General features: G+C 50.3%; 1 protein-coding gene across 2 annotated transcripts in view; it reads left to right on the top strand.

The window, feature by feature from the left end:
- ELMO1 (engulfment and cell motility 1) overlaps positions 1-22,630 on the top strand; it is a 210,937-nt gene that overhangs the window by 145,840 nt on the left and 42,467 nt on the right. Inside the window, exon 17 of one of the 2 annotated variants that reach the window (XM_038769328.1) lies at positions 1,950-2,086. In XM_038769328.1, coding sequence (XP_038625256.1) covers positions 1,950-2,086 — 137 coding nt within the window. Of the gene's footprint in view, positions 1-1,949; positions 2,087-11,187; positions 11,522-22,630 lie in introns of those variants that run through there. The other variant, XM_038769337.1, reaches the window with a different exon arrangement.

Below are 22,630 nucleotides of genomic sequence, written 5' to 3'. Positions count from 1 at the left end.
GTGTCTTTATCAGTAATTTAAAAAATTTCTATTAATGTCGGTTTCCCCCTCTAGACTGTAAGCTAGTTGTGGGCAGGGAATGTGTCTGTTTTATTGTTGTGTTGTGTTTTGGCCTGGGAGTCAAAGGACATGGGTTCTAATCCTGACTCCGTCACTTGCCAGCTGTGAGTCCTTGAGCAAGTCACTTCACTTCTATTCCTCGGTTACCTCATCTGTAAAATGGGGATGAAGACTGTGAGCCCCACATGGGGCAACCTGATTACCTTGTATCTACCCCAGCACTTAAAACAGTTCAACAATAATAATAAGAAGAATAAGAATATTGATGACATTTGTTAAGTGCTTACTATGTGCCAATCACTGTTCTAAGCGCTGGGGAGGATACAAGGTGATCAAGTTGTCCCACGTTGGGCTCACAGTCTTCATCCCCATTTTATGGATGAGGTAACTGAGGCCCAGAGAAGTGAAGTGACTTGCCCAAAGTCACACAGCTGACAAGTGGCGGAGCCAGGATTTGAACCCATGACCTCTGACTCCCAAGCCTGGGCTCTTTCCGCCATGCTGCTTCTTATTAAATGCCATCATTATTATTCACTTCTCTGTGCCTCAGTTCCCCCATCTGTAAAATGGGGACTAAGACTATTCTCAGTTCTCAAGCTGAAACCCGGCTGCACATTCATCAGTTAGTTGTATTTATTGAGCTCTTACTCTGTGCAGAGCACTGTACTGAGCTCTTGGGAGAGGACAATAGAACAGTAAACAGACACATTCCATGCCCACAACAAGCTTAGTACAGTGCTCTGTACATAGCAACCCTTCAATTAATAGTCGATTGATCAATTGTGTTCAGAGCACTGGGCTAAGCACTCTGGACCATACAACACAACAGAGTCGGCGGACATGATTTCTGCCCACAAGGAAAGTACAGTTTTGGAAAGATGAATGGTGGAGAGCCTCAAGCCCAGTAGGCCAGGGCTCCTTCCTCCACAACGTGGAGGGGGCTGGGTAGCCGCTGGATGTGTTTGAGCTGTCCAAAGATGGGTGCTGGGCAAGTTGGCATTTCCTCCCCTTGCCCGAGGTGGGCAGCGAGGCAGCTGAGAGTGAGGGGGAGAGCGGGTGGCATCGAATCAGAAAACAAGGGGACATTTCTTCCCAGCTCAAAAGCAGCATCTGCCACCCCCAGCTAGCTGGCCCCTGAATATCTCTACTGTCTTGGCTTTTTCCAGAACCGATGTTAGCATTACACGTGTCCCTAAATACACCCACATGCTCATTGTTTCGCCAACGTCTGGTTTTGTATATCCGCGTGAGTTCAAATATCAGCATTGCTCTATTGTACTCTCCCAGGCGCTTAGTACAGTGCTCTGCACACAGTAAATGCTCAATACATACGGTTGAATGAATGAGATATGGCAATCACTGTGTGCAGGCTGGGTAGTGAGGGAGAATAGTGAGGTAAAGTAGGAGGAGGCAAGGTGACTGAGTGCTTTAAAGCCATGTGGCGGAGTCAGGATTAGAACCCAGGTCCTTCTGACTCACAGACCCGGGCTTTATTCCCTAAGCCGCCTTTGCCTCCCCAAGGAGTTTGAAACAGCATGGCCCAGTGGCAAGAGCACGGGCTTGGGAGTCAGAGGATGTGGGTTCTAATCCCAACTCTGCCACTCATCTGCTGTGTTACCTTAGGTGAGTCACTTCACTTCTATGCCTCAGTTCCCTCATCTGTAAAATGGGGATTAAGACTGTGAGCCCCACCGGGGACAACCTGATTACCTTGTATCTACCCCAGCGCTGAGAATAGTAAGTGCTTAACAACTACCATAATTATTATTATTGAACAAGCCAGGAGTGGTGTTCAGCTCTTGGCCCATCCACTCCACGAGGCCACGTGCTCGGTCATCCTCCGCCTGACTCCTCCCCAACACTGTGTGTCTTTCCCCTTCTCCTCCTAGCCAGCGAGACCTGCAACGAGTTCCACCCCATGTTCTTCACCCATGACAGATCCTTTGAGGAGTTCTTCTGTATCTGCATCCAGCTGCTGAACAAAACCTGGAAGGAGATGAGGGCCACATCCGAAGACTTCAACAAGGCAAGAGTGGGGCAAGAGAAGCGGGGTGGCCGGGGGATAGACCCCGGGCCTGGGAGTCAGAAGCACCTGGGTTCTAATCCTGCTTCTGTCATTCGTCGGCGGTGTGACCATAGGCAAGTCACTTCATTCCTCTGGGCTTCAGTCCCCTCGTTTGTAAAATGGGGATTAAGACCATGTGTGAGCCCCACATGAGACAGCAGCTGCATCCAACTCGATTTCCTTGTATCCTCCTCAGCTGTTAGTACAGTCCCTGGCACATAGTAAGCGCTTAACAAATACCATCATCATTGTCATCAGTTTAGAGACAGGTGGAGGACCACCCCTCAGGGGCAACCACCGAGAATGTTTCTCCAAGCCGAGCATAGCCCAGGGGGACTGGCATTGATTTCTGATGCCTGACATTGTCGTTGTCCCCTCCTCGGCCCCTCTGGACCTTGCTTGGGGCAGTGAAGGAATCCCCCTCTTCAGGGCTGATCACTGCTGGGACAGGTCTGAATCAGTAAGAGTGGCAGAGAGAGGAAGCAGAGTGAAATCTGAGCCACCAATAGCAGCTTTCAGGGAGCAATCGGCTAGGCCTGACTCTGAGACAAGGCAGTCCCAAAAGAGCAGACCAAATACAGGCAAAGTCTGTGGAAAGAGTCCAGGCCTGGGCGTCAGAGGACCTGGGTTCTAATTCCGCCTCTGCCACTTGTACGCTGTGTGACCTTGGGCAAGTCACTTCAGTTCTCTGGGCCTCAGTACCTCACATGTAGAGATTCAGTACCTGCTCTCCCTCCTAATTTGACTGTGAGCCCTTTATGGGACAGGGACTGTATCTGACCTGATCATCCTGTATATTCTCCAGTGCTTAGAAGGGTTCTTGACACTTAGTAAGCATTGAACAAATATTGCAATTATTATTAATATTATTACATCACCAGGACTACTGGGCAAAGCCAAATGAAGACTACTGGTCAAGATAGTGTCAGGTGGGTGTCCAAGCTGGGGTAGAGGAGCAGGGCAAGGGAGAAGCAAATTATGGTGAATTTGAGAAAGAAAAGAAAATTCAAATCTGTCCATTTCTGCTCCTGATCGAGGAACGTTAGGGAGCAAAGAGATGGAAAGTAATGGCTCAACAAGGGGGAGGGCATTTATTGGGGATTATCCAAGGTCCTGGAAGTCAGAAGGACCTGGATGCTAATCCTGCTCTGCCACTTGTCTGCTGGGTGACCTTGGGCAAGTCACTTCACTACTCTGTGCCTCATTTCCGATTTTCCTAGCATCCAGGATCATTGAGAATTAACAGGCTTGATGTTCCAAAGTATTTCCCACAGACTCCTGGGTAGGCAGTGCAGCCGTGAGCAAAGAGCTCAGGAGTAGGAGTCAGAACTGATGGGGAAGGAGTTCTGTGTCTCAGGGATAGTGCGAGCAAAGGATTCAAGGCAGGGAAGACCAGGGTGGGTACAGCTGGGAAGTGGGTGAAGGGTATGAGTAGGAGAGCAGAGGAGGAGAGGGGGCAGGGCAGCAATCAATCAACCATATTTATTGAGTGCTTACTGTGTGCAGTGCAATGTACTGAGCACTTGGGTGAGTATAATATACAGAGTTTGTAGATATGTTCCCTGCACACAAAGCCTTAGAGTTTAGAGGAGTGGGTGAGGAGACTAGAATGAACCAGGGAGCAGCAGGTGAGAGGAGAGGAGAGTGGACAGGGAGAAGCAAGGGAGGAGAAGAGAGTGGACAAGGGAGCAAGAGGTTGAGGAGAGGAGAGTGGACGGGGAGAAATGAGTGAGAAAAAGAGTGGACAGGGGAGCAATGGGTGAAGAGAAGAGAGTGGACAGGGGAGCAGTGGGTGAGGAGAAGAAAGTGGACAGAGGAGCAGCAGAGGAAGAGAGGAGAGTGGGCAGGTGAGCAGTGGATGAAAAGAGAGTGGACGGGGAGCAGTGGATGAGGAAAGGAGATTGAACAAGGGAGCAGCAGGTGAGAAAAAGAGTGGACAGGGGAGCAATGGGTGAGGAGAAGAGAGTGGACAGGGGCAGCAGATGAGGAGAAGAGAGTGGACAGAGGAGCAGTGTGTGAGGAGAAGATAGTGGGCAGAGGATCAGCAGGTGAGAAGAGAGTGGACAAGGGAGCAGTGGCTGAGGAGAAGAGAGTGGACAGGGGGCCAGTAGGTGAGGAGAGGACATTGGATGGGAGTAGCAGGTGAGGAGAGGAAAGAGGACAAGGAAGCAGCAGATGAGATGAGAGTGGACATGGGAACAGCAGCTGAGGAGAGAAGAGTGGACAGGGAAGCAGCAGATAAAGAGAGAACATTAGATGGGAGCAGCAGGTGAGGAGAGGAAAGTAGACAGGGAAGCAACTGCTGAGGAGAGGAGTGGACAGGGGAGCAGTGGGTGAAGAGAAGAGAGTGGACAAGGAAGAAACAGATAAGAAGAGTGGAAAAGGGAGCAGTGGTTGAGGAGATGAGAGTGGCCAGGGGGCTAGGGGATGAGGAGAAGAGCATGGACAACAGCAGAGGGTGAGGAGAGGAGAGTGGACAGGGGAGCAGTAGATGAGGAGAAGAGAGTGGACAAGGGAGCAGTGGCTGAGGAGAGGAGAGTGGACAGAGGAACAGTGGATGAGGAGAGGACAGTAGACAGGGAAGCAGCAGGAGAGGAGAGTAGGCAAGGGAGCAGCAGGTGAGAAGAGGAGAGTGGACAAGGGACCAGTGGCTGAGGAGAGAAGAGTGGACAGGGAAACAGCAGATGAGGAGAGAACATTAGATGGGAGCAGCAGGTGAGGAGAGGAAAGTAGACAGGGAAGCAGCTGCTGAGGAGAGAAGTGGACAGGGGAGCAGTGGGTGAGGAGAAGAGAGCAGACAAGGAAGAAACAGATGAGAAGAGAGTGGAAAAAGGAGCAGCAGCTGAGAAGATGAGAGTGGCCGGGGACTAGGGGATGAGAAGAGCATGGACAAGGGAGCAGAGGGTGAGGAGAGGAGAGTGAACAGGGGAGCAGTGGATGAGGAATGGACAGTAGACAGGGAAGAAGCAGGTGAGAAGAGAGTGGATGGGGGAGCAGTGGGTGGGTTCTCTTCACTCCCGCTGAAGAGGCAGGCAGCACAGTACCATGGGACCGAATGCACTGACCGAGGAGGAGCCATGTTGTCAGAGCAGAAGCCCCCAGACCTGCATCATCATCTCGCCATTTTTCATGAGAGAAGCAGCATGGTATAGAGGATAAAGCACAGGCCTGGAAGACAGAAGGTCATGGGTTCTAATCCTGACTGTGCCAGTTATCTGCTGTGTGACCATGGGGAAGTCACTTCCCTTCTCTTTGCCTCAGTTACCTCATCTGTAAAATGGGGATTGAGACTGTGAGCCCTGTGTGGGGCAAGAACTCTGTCCCACCTGATTTGCTTGCATCCCTCCCAGATCTTAGTACGGTGCCTGGCACATATTCATTTAATCATATTTATTGAGCACTTACTGTGTGCAGAGCACTGTATTAAGCACTTGGAAAGTACAATTTGGCAACATATAGAGACAGTCCCTACCCAACAATGGGCTCACAGTCTAGAAGGGGGAGACAGACAGCAAAACAAAACAAGTAGACAGGTGTCAATACCATCAAAATAAATAGAATTATAGATATATACACATCATTAATGAAATAAATAAAGCAATATGTACAAATATACACAAGTGCTGTGGGGAGGGGGAGGGGGGAGGGCAGAGGGAGGGAATGGGGTGATGGGGATGGGAGGAGGAGCAGAGGATATGGAGGGCTCAGTCTGGGAAGGCCTCCTGGAGGAAGTGAGCTCTCAGTAGGGCTCGGAAGGCAGGAAGAGAGCTAGTTTGGCAAATGTGTGGAAGGAGGGCATTCCAGTCCAGGGGCAGGACATGGGCTGGGGTCGACGGCTGGACAGGCAAGAACGAGGCATAGTGAGGAGGTTAGCGGCAGAGGAGTGGAGGGTGTGGGCTGGGCTATACAGAGAGAGAAGGGAGGTTAGGTAGGAGGGGGCAAGGTGATGAGAGCTTTGAAGGCACATAGCTCTTAACAAATACCATAATTATTATTATTATTATCTCTTTGCGCCCCCAGGGATCGTGCCTCTGCCCCCACAGAGTTAAAGGGCCCAGGGAATCTCCCCTTTGCTACCCCTCCCTTTCTGAATTTTCAGCTCTCCTTCCAGATGGCAAATCCTCAGCCTCAGTAATACCAGAGGGCTGCGTGGCAGTGGGTAGGATGAAGCGGGGCCCACCAATTCCAGTTTCCACTGTCCCGATCGAAATGCCCGGAGCCAGGCGCCCCGCTACCCAGAGAACAAGCCCCACAGGAGGAGATTGAAAAGATAGATTTTTGGTCTGGTCTGCAGCAGAGTTATGATGAATGGCACCGTCAACAATTTCTCTTTTATCGCACTTCCGAAAGAGAAGGCGAGAAGCTATTTCCGTGGGCTGGGGGAAATCCGGAATCCTTCATAGTTTCCTTTGTCTTGTCAGTCGCCTGTCCCCACTGGCTGGCTCTGGCCCAGGTTCCCCAGGAAGTCTTTGTGAGAAGGAACTCAGAGCTGGGGGGCCCAGGAGCCCAGGTTTGTTTTGCAGGAAAGTTTCCAGGTGCAAAGATTTCAGGGCCCAGAGCAGCCCATCTTGGCATAATCCTCCAGCCACCCCCCGGAAGCTCATATAACGTGGATGAAACTTTCCAAAGCTTGGACCCCCGTGTTATATTTCCTGGACATCTGAAGCCCACCCGGGTATAGGAGTGGAATGGGGGAGACAGGGAGAAGTGGCATGTTCCAGTCTAGGGCCAAGAATGCGCAGGCATCCTCCACCCCGCAAGGGGGCTGCAGGAAGACCAGTGTAGAAACAGAAATGTTTCTACACTGCTTCTGGGACTGCGGGTAGGGGGAAGGATCGGAGAGAAGGGGGTAGGCTCGGGAAGGTAGGGATCCCCGGGGCTGGGATTGAAAAATGGGATTTCAGTCCGCCTGGAGCAGGGAACGGGGGAGATCTACAACAGATCCAGCTTCCTGCAATGCTGGAATGTTTTTTGGTCTACTAATCAATCAATAATATTTATTGAGCACCAACTGTGTGCAGAGCACTGTATTCAACACTTGGGAGAGTACAATATAACCAAGTGGGTAGACAGGCTTCCTGCCCTCAGAGAGTTTATAATGGAGAGGGAAGCTTACAGTCCTAAGGATCAGGAGGGTGCTTGTGGGATCTGTGGTTTTTATTGAGCACTTATAGTGGGCAGGGCACTGTACTAAACACTTGGGAGAGTGCAGGGTTGGAGGTGAGATTCTCAGTGCATCAGCCATGCAAAAGAGAGGGAAAATTGCTTGGTTAGAGAAGCTGCAGTGAGTCGTCAGAATCTGGTAGAGGTGTATGGGATCCAATGGGAATGGGGTCTGATGGGCCAGAAATGATGGACATATCCTCAAAATAGCCCCCAGCTGGCATGGGTGAAAATTCCTTAGAGCACAGAGCGATGTATGTGACCTTGGGCAAGTCACTAAACTACACCTCAGCTCATCTGTGAAAGTGAGGATTAAGTCCTTCTCCCTCTGACTCAGACTTTGAGCTCCATTTGGGCTTGGGGCTGGGTCCAACCTGTTTGTCTTGTATCTACCCTGGTGCTTAGTACAGTTCCTGGCACATAGTAAGCATTTAACTCTTATCACTAAAAAAAAATAGCAGAGATCTGAGACCCAATCCTGTCTGTCAGCAGGGACCACCACTGAATTTCTCCATGCCTCGCTGACCTCATCCTCAAAATGGGGATTAAAACTGTGAGCCCCATGCAGGACATGGACTGTGTCCAACCAGGTGAATTTGTGTCTACCCCAGCACTTAGTACAGTTCCTGGCACGTAGCGCTCAACAAATACCATTATAGAGGCCATGGGCTCAGGGTTTCCAAATGGCTTATGGGCCTGAGGTGGGAGGTGACGCGAGTGAAAAGGAGAAGCCTTCTGGGGAGCTGAAATTTTTCAGGTATCTGGTCCCCCGACAAAGAACAAAGAAGCCTCTTTGGGCTTATACTTGGCCCAGTTTGGTGTTCATGGGTTCCATTTTAAGAATACTTTGACTGTGAGGCTCATGTGGGACAGGGACCGTGTTCAACATAATCATCTTATATCTACCCTAATGTTTAGCATATTGCTTAGCCCTTTGGGAACAGAGTCAGCCAGCCTTACAAGAAATGCAGTGTGGCACATCTTTCATGGAAGCCGCTCCCTGTGGCATGAGCCGTGGATGGTAGTCAGTCAGTCAATCATATTTATTGAGCATTTACTGAGTGCAGAGCACTGTACTAAGTGCTTGGGAAAGTACGATATAACAATATAACAGACACACTCCCTGCCTACAATGAGCTTTCAGTCTAGAGGGGGAGACAGACATTAATATAAATAAATACAATTATAGCAGTCAGTCAATCAATTGTACTTATTGAGCACTTACTGTGTTCAGAGCACTGTGCTAAGCGCTTGGGAGAGTAAAATATAACAATATAATAGACACATTCCCTGCCACAGTGAGCTTACAGTCTAGGGGAGAAGACTGACATTAATACAAATAAATAAAATTATAGCGGTCACTCATTTAATTGTATTTATTGAGCACTTATAGTGTGCATAGCACTTTGCTAAGTGCTTGGGAGAATACAAAGTAATGATAAACAGACACACTCCCTGCACAATGAGCTTAGAGTCTAGACGGGGAGATAGATATTAATATAAGTGCCCAGCACTTAGTACAGTGCCTGGCACATAGTAAGTGCTTAACAAATGCCATAATTATTAACAAATACCATAATTATAAATAAATAAATTGCAGCTATGGACATAAGTGCTGTGGGGCTGGGAGAGGGGGTGAATAAAGGGAGAAAGTCAGGGTGATGCAAAAGGAATCGGGGAAAGAAGAAATAAAGACTTAGTTTGGGCGGGCATCTCTTGGAGGAAATGTGACTTCAGTAAGGCTTTGAACAGGGTGGGGGAGCGAGGTATTGTCCTTCTAGTGTCTGGTTGGCTGCCTCCCTGGATCGAGTGGGAAAGCTGTGCAATGGTGCTCTGTAAACCTGGATGGATCAGCTCAAAAATGACCTCTGTTCTCTAGAAACCCAGCCAGGGAATACTAATGATGATGATGATGATAATAGTAGTAGTAGTAATATTTGTTAAACACTTACTGTGTGTCAAGCACTGTTCTAAGCACTGGGGTAGATATATGATCATCAGGTTGGACACAGACTCTGGGCCACCCAGTCTTAATCCCCATTTTACAAATGAGGTAACCAAGGCTCAGAGAAGTGAAGTGACTCTCCCAAGGTCACCCAGCAGACAAGTAGCGAAGCCGAGATTAGAAGCCAGGCCCTTCTGACTGCCAGGGCTGTGCTCTATCCACTAACCCATGCTATTTATCTCCTTGCCATGAACCATCTCCGGGCCAGTCCTGTTTACCACCGTGAAGCAGCATGGCTTAGTGGTTAGAGCACGGGCCTAGGAGTCAGAAGAAACTGGGTTCTAATGCCGGCTTTGCTGCTTGTCTGCTGTGTGACCTTGAGCAAGTCACTTCACTCCTCAGTGCCTCAGTTCCCTCATCTGTAAAAGTGAGCCCCATGTGGGACAGGGACTGCGTCCAACCTGATTAGCATGTATCTACCTCAGCACTTCCTACAGTGCCTGACGCATGGTAAGTGCTTAACAAATACCATACAAAATTAAAATTAAAAACTGAGAAGCTGTGGGAGCTCCCTTCCCTATCAGGAAGTAGGAACTATGGGATGGTGGAGAGAAACAAGAGTTCGCTCCGCCTCGGGCTGGACAGATATCCCAGCTCTACTGGCTTGGTATGACTCAGCCCTCCCCGCCGCATGGGGTAGAGAAGCAGCATGGCCTAATAGATAGAGCCCTGGCCTGGGAGTCAGAAGGCCTTGGGTTCTCATCCCATCTCTGCCACTTGTCTGCTGTGAGAACTTGTTCCTGAGTTACCTCATCTGTAAAATAGGGATTAAGACTGGGAGCCCCATGTGGGACAGGGACTGTGTCCAATCTGATTTGCTTGTATCTGTCTCAGCACTCAGTGTGACCCTGGGCAAGTCCCTTCACTTTTCTGGGCCTCAGTTACCTCATCTGTAAAATGGGGATCGAGACTGTGAGCCCCAGATGGGACTGGGACTGTGTCCAAACCGATTTACTTGTGTCAACCCCAGTGCTTAGTACAAGGACTGGCACATAGTAAGCAATTAGGGAATACCATAATTATTATCAGGAGTCCCACACTCCTGACCGAGGCCTGGAGCCGTGCGACTGCACAAGGAAATTAGGGTGTGGGGGGCAGTTTGGCGGGGGATCCTGGGGAATTTCAAGGTGGAAAGCTTCTGGGGTAGGGGTCCCTTGGATGCTGTCCCCCTTCAGAGAGTTCCGTCAGGCCCTCCGGCCCCCAGGGGCTGCTATCACAGCCCAACCCGGGCGTCCCGCCCAGCTTTCCGACTCCGCTTGCCAACGGCCAATCATGCCAGTCGTCAGCGTGAGCGCGTGTGCAGGGTTGCGGGCCGAGGCGGTGAGGCGTGTGTGGCACACTTGGGCTCGCGGAAGGGGAATGCTGACCCTCAGCTCCGTGGGCATCGGGAGAGTGTAGCTGAGGGTACACGCCACATGTACGGGCTGGGAGACAATGCGGGTGCAAAGATGGCTTCGACGGGCAGGTTGGACGGCGAGGGAGAGAGAAAGCAGCAAGCTCACAATCAGAGAGAAGTCATGAGGGGAAACGGGACAAGAATGCTGTTAATTATGAGTCTGGCAGCAGATGTTCTACACAAATCCAGCTCGCTGCATCCAGCCTGTTTCCATGGTGATGGAATCAGTAATTATTGAGCTCCGTTCCCCTCCACCCCGCCCCCTTCTTTCCCCTTCTCCCTCCTCCCTCCTTCCTGGCAAGGTGGAGGCTGATGGATGGGGGAGGCCCATCTGCAGGCTATTATCTGACCGCTCAGGGGGCAGAGTGGGGGAGGGAAAATGGGGGAGACGGGGGAGGGATGGGTCAGAGAGGGCAGAGGAGAGGATTCTCTTTCTCTTTGTGGTCCTACGAGGAAGAGGCTCTCTCTCCTTCGAAAATCCGATCCCTGAAGATGCTCAAGGAAGCCGGATTTCCCCCGGAAGGGAGGTGGGCTGCGATTGGCTGCCCCGGCCTTGCCTCTCACCAATCGGAGCGCAGCTGGGCTCCGACACTCGAAACACGAGCGGCGTTCCACACTGATCCTTACCGGACCTGGACCGCTGTCCGGGCGGGCGAAGGGGTGGGTCCCGGCTCGGCTCACATGGCGACATCGCAAACGGATTTTCCCCAAGAGCTGCGGCGGGCACCATCTGCTCCCCCGGCCCATTCTCCCCCCGGCGGTCCTTGGGCGGGGCGTTTCACCGCCGAGAAGCCCCATTTGTAACTGGGAAAGATGGCCTTCCCGGAAATCTGTGAGTAAGCCCCCCGTTTTCCGGGTCTACCGACTGCCTTGCCGCCCTGGTGCTGGCTCAAGCTCGGTCCTGGCATCGCTTCAGCCGGCAGGGGCGTGGAATGCCCGGGACCGGTTAGCCCGAGGAACTCTGCCCGTGCCCTCCGCTCCCTTGGCTACATTGAGGCTCTGCCTAACCCATTTGGGTTTCCCCAAGGGGTGAGCCAGGGTGGATTCCTTCGGCTGATTCAGTCCCACCGAGAGAAAGATTGAGCCTCCTCTTTCAGGCTTTGATGCTGCCACTGCTGAGCTCACCGCAAAAAGGAACAGGGGATGGGGAGAAAGGTGGTCTTGGGGGGCTTTCGGGGGCATTGGCCAGAACCTGGCCTCGTCTCTGAGGAGATCATTTCTGTCACGCCATGTCGACCCCCAGTCCCACGGGGAAATTTTGTCCGGGGCTCAGCCGGTGGCTGACTGTGGAGAAGTGATCAGTCAGTCTCTAACAGGGACTTCACAGATTCTCCCACGATGTGGGAAGGAACGGGGACAGGGAGAGCCACGAGAAGGGCGAGAGAGCGAAGGGGAGGGTTCCAGGTGGCTCTGGGCCTTGAGCGGGTGAGCCCCCGGGGTCAGTCGTGGAAGCCGGGCTCTTCCTCGGAAGGGGCCAGGGCTCACTTTCAACCCTATCTGCCTTTGGGCACAGATGACCCAGGGGCTGACCCTCCCGATACTGCCCCCCGTCCAGTGATGTGGGACCTCCCACCCGCTAGCCCCTGGGCTCTCAGCCTCATTGCTGTAGGGTGGGCAGTGCCTCCACCTCAACTCTGGCCAGGGAAGCCATTCTGCTGAGCTCCTAAGGGCCACAAAGGAGTGGTTGAAACCTCTCTAGGCAGAAAATCCACCTGATTGTCTTTCAGAGAGCAGAAATCCACACAGCATCCCCACACTCCCTGCCTTTCTGACCGGCAGGGGGAGGAGAGGGAGAGAGAGAGAGAGGAGAGTGAGGAGAGAGAGAAAGAGAGAAGAGAGAGAGAGGGAGAGGAAGGGAGGTAGGAAGGGAGAATTAATGGGCAGGGGACAGGGAGAGTCAAGCTCAAGGTTAAGTCCGGAAGGGCTATCTTATTTTTTAACGGTATTCATTCAGTGCTTACTATGAACACTGTTCTCAGTGCTGGGGTAGATACAAGTTCATCAGGTGGTTCACAGTCCCACCTGGGGCTCACAGTCAAGTAGGAGGGAGAAAAGGTAATGAATCCCCATTTTACAGTTAAGGAAACTGAGGCACAGAGAAGAAAGTGAGTTACCCAAGGTCACACAGGAGGCAAGTGGCAAAGCCAGGATTAGAACCCATGACCTCTGACTCCCCAGGCCCGTGCTCTATCCAATAGGCCATGCTGCTTCTTCTATTGTATCGTAAGGGCAGTTACTCATGCCACTTACCGTAAAGAAATCAATAAATTCAAGGAAGTGGGTCTAAACAGCAGCAGCAAAGGATTTCAGTCAGACATAAGGAAGAGCTTATGACTCTGGCATCTGTGAGACGCTCAAGTGGGTCACCGAGGAGTGTAGTGGCATCCATTAGAAGCGGGCCGGAGAGGTGGCCGGCTGAAGCGGATGGACCCTCCCATGGGAACGGGTGGCTGATGCTCTCTCCCTCTGCTCCCTGCACATATGATTTCTGTCCATCCCAGAACAATGGGCCCTGCTGGCTTCTGGGCCATCACCCCAAGTGGCCTATTCCTCGTGACACTGCACCTCTTTTTCTCCCTTTCCCTCTTCCCCTCCCAGTCCCCCCGCCGCCGACCTTGGTGTCTGAGGGCAAGCTGGTGTGTCAGTCGACACTAGCCAAGCTGGGAGATACATCCACCGAGTTGCCCGGCCTCAAAGATGGGGAAGTACAAGTCCTGGAAGGATTCGAAGGAAGAAGAAAAGGTTCCGCCTGCCCCAGGGAACATCCCCACCTTAGGCTAGGATGCAGGAAAGGCTGGTTTTCAGCCACCATCTTGTCCCAGCCCCAGAGTAAACACTTGGTGTTCCATCAGGTGCCATTGCTGAAGAAAGCTCTGTTCCTGGAGGGGTCACCACTGTTCGGTTGGCTACAGGTACAACCCACGAACCCTTCGGCATGTAACCAGACCGTGCTAGCACTGCAGTGTCAGAACATAAAGGGGATGGAAAACTGTCAGACGTGAGAAGTTGCCATTGGATGGTTAGAAGAGCCTTGTCCCCTCACCCTGTGCAGAAGGGTTTGTCAGTGCGCCTGTCGATGGACAGAGGCGGAGTAGCTGGAGGGGGCGAAAGCTCCAACGAGTTGTCACCTCAGCAGGCCTGAGGGGTAAGTCTGGGCAGAGCCTAGCCTTGCTCAGCCACAGAGGTGATGGAGCCTCTGAGGAAAAGTGCTGTCGTGTTGGGTGAGGACACACTTGGGAACATCTCCCTAGGGCCTCAAAGGAAACATAATAATAATCAATAATAATCATGGTATTTGTTAAGCACTTACAATGTGCCGAGCACTGTTCTAAGCGCTAGGATAGATACCTGGCAATCAAGTTGTCCCACCTGGGGCTCACGGTCTTAATCCCCATTTTACAGATAGGGTAACTGAGGCACAGAGAAGTTAAGCAGCTTTCCCAAGGTCACACAGCAGGCAAGTGGCAGAGCCGGGATTAGAACCCACATCCTCTTATTCCCAAACCTGTTCTCTTTGGGTTCCACCATGCCCCAGATCCCTCTTTGGAGTTGAAAATGGCTTCTCCTTTTGATGGGCTTTGCCCACTGGCTGAATGACTTAATTGGCCCGAGGGAAATCCTACCCTAGAACGGTGCTGAAAGAAGGAATGTATGGGTAGTTTTTTCTTCCATGAGCTTAGAACATAATGCTCTGCACAAAATAAGCGCTCAATGAGTGATTCTAGTTGGGTGATAGTTGAATTCACAGTGCTCTTGGCCAGAAGGAGAGTGAAGAGCATGAAGTTTCACAGGTGCTGGGTTTTTTTGTTTCTTTTTAAGTGCTCACTATATCCGAGGCACTGTAGTAAGTGCTGAGGTAGATACAGGCAGTTGTATACAGTCCCTGTCCCACATGGGGCTCACGATCTTAATCCCCATTTTACAGATGAAGGAACTGAGCCACAGAGAAGTGAAGTGACTTGCCCAAGGTCACACAGCAGACAAGTAGCGGTGTCAGGATTAGGACCCAGGTCCTTCTGGCTACCAGCCCCGTGCTCTATCCACAGAGCCACACTGTTGCCAACTTGTACTTCCCAAGCGCTTAGTACAGTGCTCTGCACACAGTAAGCGCTCAATAAATACGATTGATTGATTGATTGTTCTGAGATGCTTTGTGCAGACATTTCTGGGGATTGGCACAGCATACCTAGTGGACAGAGCAAGAGCCAGGGAATCAGAGGACCTGGATTCTAATCAGTCAGAGAACCTGGGTTCTAATCCCAGATCTGCCATTTGTCCTCTGTGTGACCCTGGGCAAGTCATTTAATTTCCCTGTGCCTCTGTTACTTCATCTATGAGATGTGGATTAATATGGTTTAGTGGGTAGAGCACGGGCCTGAGAGTCAGACGGTCACAGGTTCTAATCCTGGCTTGTCCATCTGTCTGCTGTGTGACCTTGGGCAAGTCACTTCACTTCTCTGTGCCGCAGTTCCCTCACCTGAAAAATGGGGATTGAGGCTGTGATCCCCATGTGGGACAGGGACTGTGTCCTACCCAATTTTATTGTAACCACCCCAGCATTTAGTACAGTACTGGGCACATAGTAAGCTCTTAACAAATGCCATAATTGTTATTAACATTACAATCCCCAGTGTGGGACAGGGACTGTGTCCAACCTGATTAGCTTGCATCTACCCAAGTGCTTAGTACTGTGCCTGGCACACAGAAAGTCCTTAACAAATACTATTATAAAAAATAACCAAAGGGCCCCCTTTTAGACTGTGAGCCCACTGTTGGGTAGGGACTGTCTCTATATGTTGCCAATTTGTACTTCCCAAGCGCTTAGTACAGTGCTCTGCACATAGTAAGCGCTCAATAAATACGATTGATGATGAATAGCGGTGGCGGGGGGCATATCTGGGGCAGATAAGCAAGCAGATTCCTAATCCAGGTTTGGTTGGTCTTCCCACTGAGAAGAGGATGCTGGGTCCTGCCTCTTGGATCCGACCCATCCTTCTAGGACTCCTCTACTCCCTTCCCTTTCCTTCTCCAGCGTGACTCTGCCTAGAGCCCAGTGATTTGGGGGACCCCCTTCCCCCCAGCTTCCCCAGTGTCAGAGAAGGAGCCGAGCAACCACTGTTACGGGGACGCTGTTTGGACATCTCTCGGGCTCGGAGCGCTATCGGTCCAGGGTGGCATCTGGGTTAGAATTCAATTTCATTTTCAATCCCATCCAGGCCCCTGGTGGGGCTGTTGATAGTATAAGAGCACCTGGTTTGGCCTGTCACTCTCAGCCAGGAACCCTATCTTTCCAGAACTCTAGACTGTAAGCTCACTGTGGGCAGGGAACGTGTCTTCCAATGTATTCTTCCAAGCACTTAGTACAGTGCTCTGCACACAGTAAGCATTTAACAGATACGATTGCCTCTAGACTGCAAGCTCATTCATTCAATTGTATTTACTGAGCTCTTAGTACAGTGCTCTGCACACAGTAAGCGCTTAATAAATATGATTGAATGAATGAATTGAGCGCTTACTGTGTGCAGAGCACTGTACTAAGTGCTTGGGAGAGTACAAAAGCAACATCCTTTACATCTCAAAAGCCCATAACCTTGGTGTGATCCCCTACTCATCTCTGTCATTCAACCTTCACAGCCTTATTAAAATCTGCCCTTTCCTCTCCATCCAAACTGTTACCGTGTTAATCCAAGCACTTAGCCTATCCTGCCTTGATTATTGCAACAGCCTCCTTGCTGACCTCCCTGCCGCCTGTCTCTCCCCACTCCCATCCATACTTCACTGGCTGCCCAGATCATTTTTCTACAGAACTGTTCAGTCTGTGGTCCCCCATTTCTCAAGAACCTCCAGTGATTGCCCATCCACCTCTGCTTCAAACAGAAACTCCTTACCATCAGCTGTAATGTACTCAATCACCTTACCCCCTCCTACCTCACCTCACTACTCTCCTTCTACATCCCACCTCGCACACTTTGCTCCTCTAATGCCAACTTACTCACTGTACCTCATCCTCATCTATCTTGCCACCGAACTCTTGCCCATGTCCTGCCTCTGGCCTGAAATGCCTTGCCTCTTCGTATCCAACAGATAATTACTCTCCCCTTTTCAAAGCCTTATTGAAGGCACATCTCCTCCAAGAGACTTTCCCCAACTAATGCCAACTGGCCTCTTTCGATCCAACAGATAATTACTCTCCCCTTTTCAAAGCCTTATTGAAGGCACATCTCCTCCAAGAGACTTTCCCCAACTAGCCCTCATTTCCTCTTCTCCCACTCCCTTCTGTGTCACCCTTGCATTTGGATTTGCACTCTTAATTCACCCCTCCCTCAGCCCCACAGCACTTATGTAACTATCCCGTAATTTATTTATTTTTATTAATGTCTGTCTCCCCCTCTAGACTGAGCTCGTTGTGGGCAGGGAACATGTCTACCAACTCTCCCAAGCCCTTAGAGCAGTGTTCTGCACCCAGTAGGCACACGATAAATACGACTGATTGATTGAAACCAGCGTCCTCCTGCCTACCTATCCTGACTCCTCTTCCACTACAACCCAGCCCGCACACTTTGCTCCCTGAATACCAACCTACTTTATAGTGCTTTGATCTCCTCTCTCTCACCGTCAGTCCTTTGCTCACAACCTCCCGCCTATTTGGAACTCCCTCTTCATATCCAAAGATCACTCCTCTTCAAAACCCTACTAAAATCCTTCGTCCTCCAGGAAAACTTTACTGACTAGGTATATTTTTGTGATTTGTTTAATTGCGGTATTTGTTCAAGTGTTTACAGTATGCCAAGCACTGTAGCCTATTTAACATTATTTGCAGATAGTAACTGCTCGATAAATGCCACCGGAGTTTAGACACAGTCCCTGTCCCACATGGGGTCTGCCGGTCTAAGTGGGAGGGAGAACCAGTACTTCATTCCCATTTTACAGATGATGGAACTGAGGCACAGGGAAGTTCAGTGACTTGCCCAAGATAAACATAGTAGGCAAGTGGCAGAGGTGGGATTAGAACCCAGGTCCACAGACCCCCAGGCTTATGCTCTTTCCACTAGACCACACTGCTTTCACTCTGCCTCTTGTAACACCAGAAAAGGGTGATGAGATGCTGATACCCTACAAAGCAAAAAGTTGGAAACCTAGTCTACTCTACAGTGCTCTGCTCAGACTAAGCACTCAGTACATACCATTGCTTAATTGAAGAGTGGGAAGTGTGGCTTCAAAGGCCATAAACCGCAACACCACTTTTTCCCAAAATAAGGGAATTCAACTCCAGAGCCCTGCTTCCCCCTCCACAGCTGGCAGATCTTCAAAGCCCTTTTGAAATCACATCTCCTCCAGGAGGTCTTCTGTGATTTATCTCTCATCTCTCCACTCCCTATCTTCCCCAACAAACAGCTACTTCAGTACCACCACCCCCATTCCATTACCCCTTTAGCCCAGATGGCCAGATTTTTAAACTCTGTGCCTTCTCCCTACCTATAGTTTTTTTTTCAGTGCCTGTCTTCCCCATTAACTTGTCAATTCCTTCAGGGCAGGGTTCATATCTACTCTTTTGTCATCATCATCAATAGTATGTACTTTTTGAGGGTTCATTGCGTTCAGAGAACTGTATCAGGATCATGATCATTAATTAGGACTCTTGTATTGAAAATGAGGCAGCACAGCTTACTCACTCTCAGGAAAGTCCCATCAGCTTTCACGCCTATTAGCCTACAGATTAAACAGTCCTAGGAGTTTTCCTTCCTAACCCCCTATTTTTTTGGCTCTATTCAAATCAAAGACAAAATCCAGTAAATACGGTAGGAAATTGGGCCCCAGTGGGCAGAAAAGGTAGATTCTTCTGGTAATTCAGGTGCCAGACCATATATTCAATCAGTCAATCAATCGATCAATCAGTGTTTATTTATGGAAAACTTATTGTGCGCAGAGCACTGTACTAAACACTTGGGAGAGTACAATATGACAGTTGATACGTTCTCTGCCCACAAGGAACTTACAGTCTAGAGGGATGATGTGTGTGTGTGTGTGTGTGTGTGTGTGTGTGTGTGTGTGTGTGTGTGGTATTTGGTAAGCGTGTGTCAAGCACTGATCTAAGCCCTGACATGGATACAATATAATCAGGTCAGACACAGTCCCTGTCCCACAGAGGGCTCGCAGTCCAAGTAGGAAGGAGAACAGGTACTGAATTCTCATTTTACAGATGAGGTAACTGAGGCACAGAAGTGAAGCGACTTGCCCAAGGTCACACAACAGACAAGTGGCAGAGTAGGGATTAGAAGCCAGGACCTCCGACTCCTAGACCCATGCTCTTTCCACTAGGCCACCCTTCTTCTCATTCTGCAGGAATGCCACCTATGCTAGGAAAATCTCACCTTCCCAGCCAAGAAGTGCATGGCTGAGCCCAACAACACTATTTATAGTGGGCATCTTCCCCCTTGCCCTCTCCCCCTGCAACCCTCCCTCGCTCAGGGTAGATGGGCAGCCTGGTTTGGTTGAAGCTACCCAGATTTGGGAAACGGATATCGCTGCTGGATCAATTCTGCAACGCGAAACGTCTCCCGGCAGACCAGAGCAGCACGCAAGACGTTCTTGCATCTGCGTGGCCTTCCGGGGGCTGTGTTCCCGGAGCACGAATCATCCTTGCGGTGAGAGCCCCTCGAGGCAACTTACCTTTCAAAAACTCACACTTGAAACGCCAGCGTTTCCACCGTGAGAGTCATGCACAGGATTTCACAGCTACGTAGCCCTCAGCCCCGGCCTTGCTCTCATTCGCAATCCAGGAGAGACTTCCGTAGCAGCCAGGTAACGAATAAGAAGAGAGGGATCAGAAGTATCATGATGGGATGGTTTTCTGGCCTGTCACATCCTCTGGCCTTGGCTAGAGGTGGACAGGACCCTCTCCTGTCAGATCAAAAGCCCCTGAGGAAACTGGACAACCCTAAAGTCTCTAGCCCATGGCATTCTGCTTGATTTTCTGGATGCTTTGCAAAAGTGGGAGTTTGCATGGCATAGTGGATAGAACAGAGGCCTGGGAGTCAGAAGATCATGGGTTCCAATCCAAGCTTCACCCCTTGTCTGCTATGTGACCTCAGGCAAATCACTTCACTTCTGTGGGCCTCAGTCACCTCATCTGGAAAATGGGGTTCGAGACTGTGAGCCCCACATGAGATAGGGACTGTGTCCATCCCAATTTGCTTGTATCCACCCCAGCTCTTAGTACAGTGTCTGACACATAATAAGTGTTTAAAAAATACCATTAGTATTATTACTGTGATTATCATCGTCATTATTATTATTATCCTCCCTTAGGGCTTGTGTTGAGTGGCATACCACCGGGAAAGAAAAGGATTTCCTGGATTCAACCACGGGTTTTCGTCAGGGCCAAGGCAACATGGGAGGAATCATGTCCTTGGGGGAGTTTGGAAGTCCTCGAAGGGGATGTCCACCTTTGTTTCCTCTAGACCATGAGTTTTTGAGTTCCTTGACAGGGAATGCATCTACCAATTCTTTTGGATTGTATGCTCCCAAGCACTTAGTTGGGTGTTCTGCATACAGGAAGTGCTCCATTAATACCACAGATTGATCGATTTATTGCCCCATTTGGAGTCCTAAGACAGGTGAATATAGACCTTCAGCGAGCCGTTATTTGCCCACTAGTCAATGCTGGGGACCCAGGGTGATGGGAATGGATCTGAGAGGAGGTTGCCTTTTCTCTCTCTCTCTCTCTCTCTCTCTCTCTCTCTCTCTCTCTCTCTCTCTCTCTCTCTCTCTCTCTCTCCTCTCTCTCTCGCTTGCTCTCTCTCTGTCTCGCTCGCTTGCTCTCGCTCTCTCTCCCCCTCTGTCTTTCTCTCTCTCTTTCTCTGTCTCAATCTCAGAATGATGGTGGTCTAAGGGGCGGTTTGCAGCAAGGTGGTCCATGCCATCCACATATGCCCCAAAGGATTCTGGGGCTGTTTTCCAGTTTTCATGAGGGAAGGAGTGTCACAACTTACCTACTCTATTACCTGTAAATCGCAATATGTCTGTGTGGTTTGTGTAAACATAGACACCTTGTCCTTAGTATTCAAAGCCAGAACTGCCGGTGGTTGGATCACGCGCGTGTGTGTGTGTGCGCGTTTGTGTATGTGTAGATATACCTTGTATCCTCCCCAGCACTTAGAACAGTGCTTTGCACATAGTAAGTGCTTAACAAATACCAAAATTATTATTATTATATTGATGTCTCATCCTTAGTATTCATAGCCAGAACAGCTGATGGTGAGATTGTGTGTGTGTGTGTGCAAGCGAGTGTGGCTAAAAAGACTGACGTGTGCTGCCAACGGGGCATTCCAGAGTGCACCAGCGCTTTTATGTGCTAATGGGTGTCTGTCTGCTCCTTGCGGGGGGGGGGGGGGGGGGGGTGTGTGTGTGTGACTATTTTTAAATCTGCCCCATGGCCTACCACCCTTTCCAAAGTCTCCGTTCTAGGAGAAGCAGTCTCTCTCCCAGTTGCTGCCTTGTCTGCCTGCTGCTCCATTACCTGAGGCGGGGATTCTCAAGTCTTGCACCACATTTGTTCCATGCTTGTGGGGTGTGGGGGGGCCCCCGCTCACACCCCCCCCCCCCCCATTATTTACCCATTGCCTGAGCCCTCAGCAGATGGGGAGAGTGGTGGTCTATCAAGTATGAAGTGGGGAGGAGGCAGGAGGGAGGGCATGAACAAGGGATCAGCAGGAAGAGAGAAGAGGGAGAGATGAGAAAACAAAGCAGCACCAAGAGAGATCAAAGCTATTATTATTTCTGTCATTATTATTATTATTATTATCGTACTTGTTAAGCACTTACTATGTGTCAAGCACTGTTGTAAAAGCTGGGGTACACTCGAGTTAATCAGGCTGGATAGGCCCCAGTCCCACATGGAGCTCGCAGTCCAATTTCCTGATGTCCCCAGAGGGAGGTTGCCTGCTATTCTGCCCTCAACCCCCCCGGGGGTAGACTCAAGTTAATCAGGTCTGACAGAGTCCCTGTCCCACAAGGGACTCACCATCCAATTTCCCAGTGTCCCTGGAGGAAGGTTGCCTGCTGTTCTGTTCCCCCCCATCCTCCTTTTTTAGTGGTATTTGTTCAGCATTTACTATGCCAGGCACTGTTCTAAGTGCTGGGGTAGATACAGGTTAATCAGGTTGGGCACAGTCCCTGTCCCACATGGTGGCTCACAGTCTAAGTAATGATAGTCATAGTTGGGGTACTTGTTAAGCACTTACTATGTCAAGCATAATACCAAGCACTGGGCTAGAAACAAGATAATCATATCCCACATGATTCTCTCTATGTAGGAGAGAGAACAGGTAATGAATACTCATTTTATAGATGAGGAAACTGAGGCATGGAGGTTGCCCGAGGTCATACAGCAGAGCTGGGATTAGAACCCAGGTCCTCTGGCTCCCGGGTCTGGGCTCTTTCCACTAGGCTACGGTTTAATCAGGTATGAAGTGTGTCAGACTATGGCCAGCCAAGCCTATGTTTTCCCATCTAGTTAAAGAGATAACCCTGGGACAACTGAGTTTACCTGGGGACTCGTGAATCAGACTCAGAAGGGACTTGAAAGCAACAATGATCCTCTCTTCCCCAGGCCTTGGGCACAAAGCCTGGCAGAGACCAGCTGCAGCCCAAATGCTAGTCTGAACGAGCCACAGAAGCCAACGTTGCCACAGGGGAGCCACTTTTGAAAAATGTGTTTTTAATCCCTGTCTTCTACAGCCCTTATGTAAAACGTCAAGTGCACTGACACAAAAATTGCAGCTTCTTTGGAGAATAGGTCAGAGCCATTCAGCGCTCTTTGTTTCGTGAGGGAAAAGGTATCAAACCATCAGGAGAGCGGCAGAAGGTCTCGGTGCGTTTGAATGCCTCTTTGGGCTGTGCTGGCAGGAGGGGAGGGTGTGAGGAAACAACATTGATTTCT

The sequence above is a fragment of the Tachyglossus aculeatus genome, chromosome 2 (genome assembly GCF_015852505.1).
Source record: "Tachyglossus aculeatus isolate mTacAcu1 chromosome 2, mTacAcu1.pri, whole genome shotgun sequence".
Lineage (NCBI taxonomy): Eukaryota > Metazoa > Chordata > Mammalia > Monotremata > Tachyglossidae > Tachyglossus > Tachyglossus aculeatus.
The sequence above is the reverse complement of the archived record's forward strand: the minus strand, read 5'-3'. Positions and strand labels throughout refer to the sequence as shown.